At 38.7% G+C, this 12,471-nt stretch overlaps 1 protein-coding gene across 2 annotated transcripts in view; it reads left to right on the forward strand.

Annotated features, from left to right (window-relative positions):
- The window catches only part of nckap1l (NCK associated protein 1 like), an 83,701-nt gene that overhangs the window by 40,044 nt on the left and 31,186 nt on the right, over positions 1–12,471 (forward strand). For both annotated transcript variants that reach the window (XM_061887108.1, XM_061887116.1), the window contains exons 21-23: positions 4,831–5,049; positions 6,145–6,275; positions 11,050–11,147. In XM_061887108.1, coding sequence (XP_061743092.1) covers positions 4,831–5,049; positions 6,145–6,275; positions 11,050–11,147 — 448 coding nt within the window. The remainder of the gene's footprint in view (positions 1–4,830; positions 5,050–6,144; positions 6,276–11,049; positions 11,148–12,471) is intronic.

A 12,471-nucleotide genomic window follows, 5' to 3' on the forward strand; every position in this document is an offset into this window, starting at 1 on the left:
AAGTCCAAAGTGGATTCAATATAGTAGCGAGGGTCCCATCCAAAGTGGAGCCAGCAGGGAACCATCCCAAGCGAAGGCGGGTCAGCAGCGCAGAGATGTCCTCAACCGATGCATAGGCGAGCGGTTCATTTTGGGTCCCGACTCTGGACGAGCGGTCCATCCTGGGTCCCGATTTTGGACAGCCAGTACTTCATCCATGGCCACCGGACCGAACCCCCTCCACAAGGGAGGGGGGGACATAGGAGAAATAAGAAAAAAAACGGCAGATCAACTGGTTTAAAAAAAAAAGTGTGACGCTTGTGTGGCATTGTAATGCCGGATTGGTTCTTCCGGGGATGCGTCGAAGCGATGAACACAACAAGGTAAGTTATAAATGGATTTATTAAATAACAAAAGGCTAGGAACAAAAACACTGCTGTAAAGAGAAGGCAAACCAAAAACAGAAAAACAATTCATCAGCATGTGAGCTGGAATAAACAAATGGCTTAGCGTAAAAGCTAGCGAGAATATACATACAAAGATGAAGGTCGAGAGTCGTCACTGTTGCGCGTGGGCAAATTAGGATCCGAGAGTGAACAAAGAAAAGAGGAAAGCTTATATAGGGAGAAATCAAGGAGAACCAGGTGTGTAGAAAACGAGGAGCAGGTGAAATCAATGTGTAACCATGGTAACGGACTAAACAGGAAGTAAGTGGGTCAGAAGAGAATGAAACAAAGATGGAAAAATAAACATGTGAAGATCTGAGTCACAGATCGCAACAAAAAGGGTTTATTTAAAGGCTAGAGTATAACTAAGGGAGTCCAAAAATAACAGAACAAAACAGAAACATGATCCAAGCCACAGATCATGACAGTCATACACTGACATACTACCAGTTCTACTACATTATATTACTACTACTATTGTAGTAATATTTTTAATTCGTAAAAATGATATAAAACTAGGGACAGCTATCAAATTTAGTTATAAGTTTCATCAAACATATATCAACGTTGTTGCCCTAGGCTAAACTGGGTAACACAAGGCATATTGACAGAGCTTAACCCATGGTTACTATAACAATCTACAAGATTAATATAGGCTGCCTCTCTCTCTTCCCTTTCATCTTTCGGTATTCCTTTTTTTTAAAATTTCATTTATTTATTTATTTTTTTATTATCTTTCTAGCTATCATTATGTATACGTATTGTTGCATTTGTACAACTGTATTTTTGATAATAGAGGTAAACTATTGGTTTTGTTCATGATCAATAGCGCTTTTTCTATTGGTATTTGTATTGCTCCAGTTTTAGTGTAAAAATGCTCATTATCGTTACTAAATTATTTATTTCACTAACTGCTTATTTGCTATCACTTTTACGATCATATTTGTAAATATTGTATGTGCTGGTGTTGTTCTATTGTTGTTGTTGTTATTGTTGTATTTGCTGTTGTTGTTTTTGTCTCTCTGTCTAATCCCTCTCTTATCCCCAAAATGTCCCCCTCTGTCTTTCTTTTTTTCTCTTTCTATCCCCTCCTCCTCCGGCCCAGCTGCACCAAATGATAATATAAATATATTTAATTTAAATTAAATTAATTAAATTAAATTTAATTTAAATTTAAATTAATTTATATTTAATGTCTAGCATTAAAAGATTACAGTTGGTACAAAATGCGACTGCTAGACTTTTGACAAGAACAAGAAAGTTTGATCACATTACGCCTGTACTGGCTCACCTGCACTGGCTTCCTGTGCACTTAAGATGTGACTTTAAGGTTTTACTACTTACGTATAAAATACTACACGGTCTAGCTCCATCCTATCTTGCCGATTGTATTGTACCATATGTCCCGGCAAAAAATCTGCGTTCAAAGGACTCCGGCTTATTAGTGATTCCCAAAGCCCAAAAAAAGTCTGTGGGCTATAGAGCGTTTTCATTTCGGGCTCCAGTACTCTGGAATGCCCTCCCGGTAACAGTTCGAGATGCTACCTCAGTAGAAGCATTTAAGTCTCACCTTAAAACTCATTTGTATACTCTAGCCTTTAAATAGACTCCCTTTTTAGACCAGTTGATCTGCCGTTTCTCTTCTTTTTCTTCTATGTCCCACTCTCCTTTGTGGAGGGAGTCCGGTCCGATCCGGTGGCCATGTACTGCTTGCCTGTGTATCGGCTGGGGACATCTCTGCGCTGCTGATCAGCCTCCGCTTGGGATGGTTTCCTACTGGCTCCGCTGTGAACGGGACTCTCGCTGCTGTGTTGGATCCGCTTTGGACTGGACTCTCGCGACTGTGTTGGATCCATTATGGATTGATCTTTCACAGTATCATGTTCTCATATGTTTTCATAGTCATCAGTATCACAGTATCATGTTCTCATAGTCATCATTGTCACCGACGTCCCACTGGGTCATTATTGTCACCGATGTCCCACTGGGTGTGAGTTTTCCTTGCCCTTATGTGGGCCTACCGAGGATGTCGTAGTGGTTTGTGCAGCCCTTTGAGACACTAGTGATTTAGGGCTATATAAGTAAACATTGATTGATTGATTGATTGAATAAAGTCAAATTCAAATAAGGCAACAAGAGAAGTATCCTACACTTCTATTTTGTAAAGTAAATCTGAACAGCTGATATGGGCATTTACATCACCTATATGATTTGCCTGAGAAGCTGGACCGGACAAAAAAAAAAATAAAAACATTTAGTTATTTTACAATGTTACTACTGCCTACCATTTCACGTAAAATCAAACTGAACAACATTGGTAGTGGACTGCCTCTCTAAAACAAATTCAATTGATTATTATTTTTCTATTATTATTTTTATTTAGGAAATGTAATATTATCATGTGTCTCCTGTATGGAAAATGTATTTCAATATGCATTCGCTTGCGGTTGGATCATTCCAGGACACATGAATTTACCTACCCCGCGCAGCACACCGTCTGTGCGCTAAAAATAGTTTCTGTTGTGTACAAAACCCAAAATTAGTGAAGTTGGCACGTTGTGTAAATGGTAAATTAAAACAGAATTGACTAGACTGCAAATAAAATATATTTAATTTTGGAACTAAGAAACTTACTTTTTTTGGGTAAATAATCTTTAACTTAGAATTTAATGGCAGCAAAAAAATTGCAAACAAGTTGTCACAGGGGCATTTTTACCACTGTGTTACATGGTCTTTCCTTTTAACAGCACTCAGTAAATGATTGGGAACTGAGGAGACACATTTTTGAAGCTTTTCAGGTGGAATTATTTCCCATTCTTGCTTGATGTACAGCTTAAGTTGTTCAACAGTCCGTTGTGGTATTTTAGACTCCATTTTGCGCCACACATTTTCAAAGAGAGACAGGTCTGGACTTCAGGCAGGCCAGTCCAGTACCCACACTATTTCATTATAAAGCCACGCTGTTGTACCATGTGGCTTGGCATTGTCTTGCTGAAATAAGCAAGGGTGGCAAAATATGTTGCTCCAAAATCTGCATGTTCCTTTCAGCATTAATGGTGCCTTCACAGATGTGTGATTTACCCATGCCTTGGGCACAAATACACCCCCATACCATCACAGATGCTGGATTTTCAACTTTGCGCCTATAACAATGCCAATGGTTCTTTTCCTCTTTGGTCCAGAGGACACGACGTCCACAGTTTCTAAAAACAATTTGAAATGTGGACTCGTCAGACCACATAACCCTTTTCCACTTTGCATCAGTCCATCTTATGTGAGCTTGGGCCGAGCAAAGCGTTTATGGGTGTTGTTGTTAAATGGCTTTCGCTTAGCATAGTAGAGTTTAACTTACACTTATAGATGTAGCGACAAACTGTAGTTACTGACAGTGGTTTTCTGAAGTGTTCCTGAGCCCATGTGGTGATGTCCTTTATACACTGATGTCGCTTTTTTAGGCGGTACCGCCTGAGAGATTGAAGGTCCGTAATATAATTGCTTATGTGCAGTGATTTCTCTAGATTCTCTGAATCTCTTGATGATATTACGGACCGTAGATGGTGCAAACCTTAAATTCCTTGCAATAGCTAGTTAAGAAATGTTGTTCTTAAACTGATGGGAAATTTGCTCACGCTTTTGTTGAAAAAGTGGTGACCCTTGCCCCATTCTTGTTTGTGAATGACTGAGCATTTCATGGAAGCTGCTTTTATACCCAATCATGGCACCCACCTGTTCCCATCAGCCTGCTCACCTGTGGAATGTTCTAAATAAGTGTTTGATGAGCATACCTCAACTTTCTCAGTCTTTTTGGCCACTTGTGCCAGCTTTTTTGAAACATGTTGCAGGCATCAAATTCCAAATGAGCTAATATTTGCAAAAAATAACATTTTCCGGTTTGAACATTAAATATCTTGTCTTTGCGGTCTTTGTAATTGAATACAAGTTGAAAAGGATTTGCAAATCATTGTATTCTGTTTTTTATTTACCATTTACACAACGTGCCAACTTCACCGGTTCTGGGTTTTATACAACACTGTCAAAATAATGTGATATAGAGAACAACCTGGAAAGCTACAGAATCTTGTCTCTCGTAAACTGCCCCCTTCATTACTGCGCTCTTTAACTACCTCTACTATTCTTTAACCTCCAATTTTTTCATGCTACACCCACTTAAAAAAGCGATCATTCACGTCGCTCCTTTTGCTCTGCTTCACTTCAGCGTTAACTGTTATTTAGATTAGTGCCTGGCAACCTCATGTTTCTGAGTACGTGGATGATTATCCCCCCCCCCCGAGTCACCCAAAAAAAATATCAGTCCTCAGCAACACTTTGCAGTTATTTGCACCTCAGTGTTGAAATACCACCGTAATTTATTTGCGGCGTATTCTGACTTATTATCTCCCACCAGGATCATCGTGAAGATGGCCAATTACAACCAGACCACCCAGGAGATCGCTCGGCCCTCGGAGCTCCTGGCGGGGATAAGAGCTTACACAGCCAGCCTGCACAGCCTCCCCAGCTACGTCAATGTGGACGTGTCCCGGCTGGTGAGGAGTGTCCTACTGGAGCAAACGCAGCCCCTGGACTCCAGGGGTGCGCAGACCCTCACACACGTTTACACAAGCTGGTATGGCCACTATATACTGTAGAGTACTTCAATGACTACAGGGAGGAGGCAAAGTTTCAAATAAGATATACCGTATTTCCTTGAATTGCAGCCGGGGCGCTAATTCATTTAAAACCTCCTCTCAGTCCTGTGCTTACCAAAGGCATGCGGTAAAAGTAAGTATGCGCTAATTATTTTAAAACCTCTTCTCACTCAGGCACTTACCAAAGGCATTCAGTAAAAATTTGAGTGTGATGTAAGCTTGGACCTTAAATCCTACTGAACAGCTATTAATCTTCTTCCCTTTATGCAATTTCAAATTACCGGTATTAAAATCAGCCTCCTCCATTATGAAAATGATGACAGTCACGAGTTTGACCAGGCGGCAATACTAAGCATGCGCTAATTATTTTAGGAAGCGAGTTTAAACCGGCAGTAATTCAAGGCAGGCGCAAACTATATGCCCTGCGGCAATTCAAGGAAATACGGTATATATTTTTTTGTTTGGTACGTAACCACATGCTGCAGAGTGAATAAGTAAGGACTTGATTGTGCAGCTTTCATGTCTAATTAAATGATGTAATTTTAATATTGCTGTCTGTGAGTACAGTAAACATTGGATAGCTTAGTATTCTGCTACTGTTTGTTTATAGGTTTCACAAAAAGCTTAAAAAATATACAAAACTCAAAAGCAGTGACGTTGGCACATTCTGTAAAAGGTAAGTAAAACAGAATACATTTGCAAATCATTTTCAACTTATATTCAAATTAATAGACTGCAAAGACAAGATATTTAATGTTTCAACTGAGAAATGTTATTTTTACCACTGTGTTAAATGGCCTTTCCTTTTAACAACACTCGGTAAACGTTTGGGAACTGAGGAGACCAATTTTAAAAGATTTTCAGGTGGAATTATTTCCCATTCTTCCTTGATGTACAGTTATTGTTGTTCAACAGTCTCCGTTGTGGAATTTTAGGCCTCATAATGCGCCACACATTTTCAATGGGAGACAGATCTGGACTACAGGCAGGCCAGTCTAGTACCCGCACTCTTTTACTACGAAGCCACGCTGTTGACAACTGTTACACATGCCTATGTATTTTGTGCACCACAGGTACCTGGAGAGTCTCTTACGTCTGGCCAGCAACTCCCTCATCCTGCACTCTCCAGCCATGCTGTGCTTTATCAATCAGAAGTCTGACAACGAACCCACTTTCAGTGCGGAGGAGTTCTCGGATGTGACAGGTTACTAATAGAATTTCTTCAAAAATATAACAATTATCCCTCTCAAAACTTGCATCCTGTTTGTTGGAGTTGAAAAAGATCAGGACTTTGGTCATTTTGTCATCATAACATATGCAAATAAGAAGAACATTCAGGATGGATACTACAGGACTGTCTCAGAAAATTAGAATAATGTGATAAAGTCCTTTATTTTCTGTAATGCAACTAAAAATATGAAAATGTCATACATTATGGATTCATTACACATCAACTGAAATATTGCAAGCCTTTTATTATTTTACTACTGCTGATTATGGCATACAGCTTAAGAAAACTCAAAAATCCTTTTTTTAAAAATTAGAATATTTCTTTGGACCAAGTAAAAACAAAATATTTATAATAGCAAAACAAAATCAGACATTTGAAAATGTCAATTAATGCACTCAGTTGGGAATCCTTTGCACGGATTACTGCATCAATACGGCGTGCCATGGATTCAATCAGCCTGTGGCATTGCTGAGGTGTTATGGATGCCCAGGATGCTTCAATAGCGGCCTTTAGCTAATTTGCATTATTGGGCCTGGTGTCTTTCAGCTTCTTCTTCACAATACCCCACAAATTCTCTATGAGGTTCAGGTCAGGGGAGTTGGCAGGCCAATGGCGGACAGTAATGCCATGGTCTGTACACTAGTTACTGGTGGTTTTGGCACTGTGGACAGGTGCCAGATCATGCTGGAAAATGAAATCCTCATCTCCATAGAGCTTTTCAACAGATACAGCTTCAATAGCCGTATTCCCATGGTCAAGCCGCTCCTGAACTCGAGACAACGGAAGTTCCCTCAGTCAGCAATGGTTTGGGGAGCAATGTCAGCTGCTGGTTTTGGTCCACTGTGTTTCATCAAGTCCAGAGTCAATGCAGCTGTGTACATGCTTCCATCTTTTGTAAAGCTCTATGGAGATGATGATTTAGTTTTCCAGCATGATCTGGCACCTGTTCACAGTGCCAAAACCACCAGTAACTGGTATACTGACCATGGCATTACTGTCCTCGATTGGCCTGCCAACTCTCCTGACCTAAACCCCATAGAGAATTTGTGCGGTATTGTGAAGAAGAAGCTGAAAGACACTAGACCCAATAATGCAAATGAGCTGAAGGCCGCTATTGAAGCATCCTGGGCATCCATAACACCTCAGCAATGCCACAGGCCGATTGCCTCCATGCCACGCCGCATTGATGTAGTAATCCGTGCAAAAAGATTCCCAACCAAGTACTGAGTGCATTAATTGACATTTTCAAATTTTGATTTTGTTTTGCTGTTATAAATCTTTTTTTTTACTTGGTCTGAGGAAATATTCAAATTTTTTGAGATAGAATTTTTGAGTTTTCTTAAGCTGTATGCCATAATCAGCAATATTAAAATAATAAAAGGCTTGCAATATTTCAGTTGATGTGTAATGAATCGAGAATGTATGACATTTTCATGTTTTTAGTTTGATCACGGAAAATAAAGGACTTTATCACAATATTCAAATTTTCTGAGACAGTCCTGTATATTCCGCACTTTTTTAGGAACCGATTCATTTACAAACGTAAAATCAAACAGTATGATATTTATTGACATTTGTTGCACGTGACGTCACATCCGGTTACAGACTACAGATTCAGCGCTCGGCCAGGAAACAAGCACTGATAGCGGACTCAACCAGAATGCTACAAATCAGGATTAGCAATTTTAAATGGAAATTTGGACACGTTCAAATTTGGTAATGGAAACTACAACACATATCTTTGGTGCAGTCAAGTGTACAACAAGTACAATACTTACGGTGCAAACACTTTTTAGGACTCAACAAAGGTAATGACTTATGACAAGGAAAGATTCCTGACACCGTAGTCTACACACGACTGGCATCTCACGTCTTGGATTTGCAACTGCATGCAAAGTCTACTATATAACACTTGTAAATTAGACACAGAAGTGTAAGAAATAAATATATAACAACTAGATAGCACAGTTTTCATAAAAAAAATCACTGTTAAATGTTAAAAAAGTATTGTTTCAGTAGGCATGAATAACATTTTTGATATTCAAACTGATAAAAAAAAATTTTTTTTGCAAATAATCATTAACTTTGAAATGTGCTGCCAGCAAAACGTGACAAAGAAGTTGGGAAAGGTGGCAATAAATACTGATAAAGTTGAGGAATGCTCATCAAACACTTATTTGGAACATCCCACAGGTGTGCAGGCTAATTGGGAACCAGTGGGTGCCATGATTGGGTATAAAAGCAGCTTCCATGAAATGTTGAGTAATTCACAAACAAGGATGGGGCGAGGGTCACCAATTTGTAAGCAAATTGTCGAACAGTTTTAGGACAACAGCTCTCAATGAGCATTTAGGGATTTTACCATCTACGGTCCGTAAAATCATCAAAAGGTTCTGAGGATCTGGAGAAATCACTGCACGTAAAAGACGATATTAAGGACCTTTGATCGCTCAGGCGGTACTGCATCAACAACCGACATCAGTGTGTAAAGGATATCACCATGTGGGCTCAGGAACACTTCATAAAACCACTGTCAGTAACTACAGTTGGTCGCTACATCTGTAAGTGCAAGTTAAAACTCTAATACGCAAAGCAAAACCCATTTATCAACAACACCCAGAAACTCCGCCGGCTTTGCTGGGCCCGAGCTCACCTAAGATGGACTGATGCAAAGTGGAGAAGTGTTCTGTGGTCTGACCAGTCCAAATTTCAAATTATATTTGGAAACTGTAGACGTGGTGTCCTCCGGAACAAAGTGAAAAATAACCATCCGAATTGTTATAAGCGCAAAGTTCAAAAGTTCAAAACAAAAGTAGAGACAAATGGTACCATTGGGTACTGGTATTTATTCCCAGGGACCAGTAATTTTTTCCATATTGGTTCCATCCCTCGTAAACATGTTTTGAACTGAATTCTCCGTCAAATTTGCTGACTGGGTAATTTTATATGTATATAATCAAGTTAAAGCCTTTTCTGGACTTAACAGACCTTAACTGGGGAAGTAAATAAATTACCTTCATAAATTACCTTTAATTATCATAGTTATATATTTTTTCTAACATGTCAAATTAAGGGAAATATTTACAGGAATGCATTGTAATATTTCGACATTTCAGGTTTGATTTAAAAGCAAAGATTGTACTAGTAGATAATATAATAGAGTGATTTACATGTTTTGGGTACTGTACAAAAACATTTAAATACCTTAGATTAAAAATACTGCTTAAAAATAGTGATCTTATTAATTTAATTATAATTTATAACTAGCCTAGAAATATTTGTCGATAATAGATATCATTTTGCTTTGTTTTGGTTAATGTATTACACTTCGTAGTCTGTATTGGAGTCTAATGCACTGCACATTTTCTAATAGTTTATGACTGTTAAATAATACGAATAATACAGCATTTGTGTGATACTTTGAGTCCATCAGACCAGTGTTTTTCAAAAATTTTTGAGCCAAGGCACATTTTTTTCATTGAAAAAATGCAGAGGCGCACTACCAGCAGACATCATTAAGAAAATAAACTCAGTAGACAATAAAACGTCCTTGTCGCGATTGTTGGATATGACTTTAAAGCATAACCAAGCATGCATCACTATAGCTCTTGTCTCAAAGTAGGTGCACTGTCACAACCTGTCACATCACGCTCTGACTTATTTTGAGTTTTTTGGGGTCTCCCTGTGTGTAGTGTTTTAGTTCTTGTTTTGCGCTCCTATTTTGGTGGCTTTTCCTGTTTTTGTCCCCACACCTGCTTTGTTTTCGCAATCAAGATTATTCAAGTTTAGCGGACACTATCCTTTTTTGTGGGGACATGCTTGATTGTCATGTCATGTACGGATGCACTTTGTGGACGCCGTCTGCTGCTCCACGTGCTGTAAGTCTTTGCTGTTGTCCAGCATTCTGTTTTTGTTTACTTTGCAGCCAGTTCAGTTTTAGTTTCATTCTGCATAGCCATCCCTAAGCTTCAATGACTTTTCTTAGGGCCACTCACCTTTTGTTTAATTTTGGTTTAAGCATTAGATGCTTTTTTACCTGCATGCTGCCTCCCGCTGTGGTCTGCATATTGTGATCACAACAAACCGTCATCTACAAAGCAATTAGCAATTTGCAGACTATAATTACTGGTTTACAAAAAAATATTTGAACCCAAATGTTTGAAACTACATAGGCACACCAGACAATACATCTGACGGTGCACTAATGTGGTTGAAAAACACTGTATCAGAGTGTAAGACTGTGGCTTTGCTGTCACAAAAATGACGGGAAGTGAAAATAAACAGCGGTTTTGCTGAAGCAGAAAGAACCACTATAAACATTGAGCAGTCACGACATCTTTGCAGAAATATACTTTATGTCTTTTAGCTTCTTGTTGCCAAGTGCGCTCACCGCCAACATAGTGCAACATACATTTGGCTCCCTTTTAGCCCACAGTTCATTGCAACACGGAACACGCTCACCTACGGTCTTAAAATGCTATTCAAACACACACTCACTGTACCTTGGAAACCCGCCTCGCTATGTGCTGGTGTAAATGTAGCTGCTGGAGTATGTGCCTACATTCTACTGACTCATCCTTCAGTCCACTAACCATACACGTCTATAAATAACTGTATTATTATCGATAGAGATAAGCTGCACTCTTGCTACCCATCATTATTAGTTTATATCCACATTACTCAAATAATTAATGCCTCCATTTGCTGTGATATGAATCTGCCACTAATATGAAATATTTTTGGACAGAATTACAAGCTCTGGCTGAACTACTCGGTTCATACGGAGTTAAGTTCCTGAGCGAAAACCTGATGTGGCACATCACCTCTCAAGTCAGTGAGCTGAAGGTATGATACACACACCAGCCACGATATTAGGTATGCATGCACGACATCAAATGAATACAGAAAACATAAAAATTGTTTTCATACATTTTTCTAAGTGCTGCCATTTTCAGGTAAAAAGAGAAAAAGAAATAATGGATATGATTGATGTAGTATTACAATCAAATCAGAAGTATTTAATAATAAGTTTCCCAAATACATTTGAAATTAATCTGATAAATTTATAAAGCAATTTTTAGGTACATGAACATGGATTTTAAAAAGATTAAGAATACAGTACAAGTAAAAAAATGGAAACATTTGTAATTTTCTAAAAATAAAAAAAACAAAACAAGAAAAACTATGTAAAACATAGATATAAATGATTTATGTAGCACCTTTCAAGTACTAAAAGTGTGTTCTAAATTAATGCATTAAGGTAAAAATACAAATATTAAGGTATAACAATGAATTTCAAAATAAATACATGAGAATAAAAACACATCACAAAATGCACAAAATATATATATATATATATATATATATATATATATATATATATATATATATATATATATATATATATATATAAAATATATATAAATATATATATATATATATATATATATATATATATATATATAAAATATATATATATATAAAATATATATAAAAATCTCCTGATGATTGAGGGAACCCCTCATGAAACAGATCTGTAGAGATGAAGTAGTCTTGTGATTTTTTCCCACACCTACATATATATATATATGTATCTATATATATATGAGACATAGTCTTCCCAACTTATCCTGGGTCTTCCCCATGGCCTCCTACTGGTTGGACGTGCCCTAAACACCTGCCTAGGGAGGTGTTTGGGTGGCATTCTGACCAGATGCCCGAACCACTTCATCTGGCTCCTCTCTATGTGGAGGAGCAGCAGCTTTACTTTGAGGTTCCTCCCGGATGACGGAGCTTCTCACCCTATCCCTAAGGGAGAGCCCTGCCACCCGGCGGAGGAAACTAATTTCGTCCGCTTGTACCCGAGATCTTGTCCTTTCGGTCATGATCCAAAGCTCATGACCATAGGTGAGGATGAGAGCGTAGATTGACGGGGAAATTGAGAGCTTTGCCTTCCGGCTCACCTCCTTCTTCACCACAACGGATCGATACAACGTCCGCATTACTGAAGACGCCGCACCGATCCGCCTGTCGATCTCACAATCCACTCTTCCCTCACTCGTGAACAAAACTCCTAGGTACTTGAAGTCCTCCACTTGGGGAAGGGTGTCCTCCCCAACCCAGAGATGGCACTCCACCCTTTTCCGGGCGAGAACCATGGACTCAGACT

The sequence above is a fragment of the Nerophis ophidion genome, linkage group LG02 (assembly GCF_033978795.1).
Source record: "Nerophis ophidion isolate RoL-2023_Sa linkage group LG02, RoL_Noph_v1.0, whole genome shotgun sequence".
NCBI lineage: Eukaryota > Metazoa > Chordata > Actinopteri > Syngnathiformes > Syngnathidae > Nerophis > Nerophis ophidion.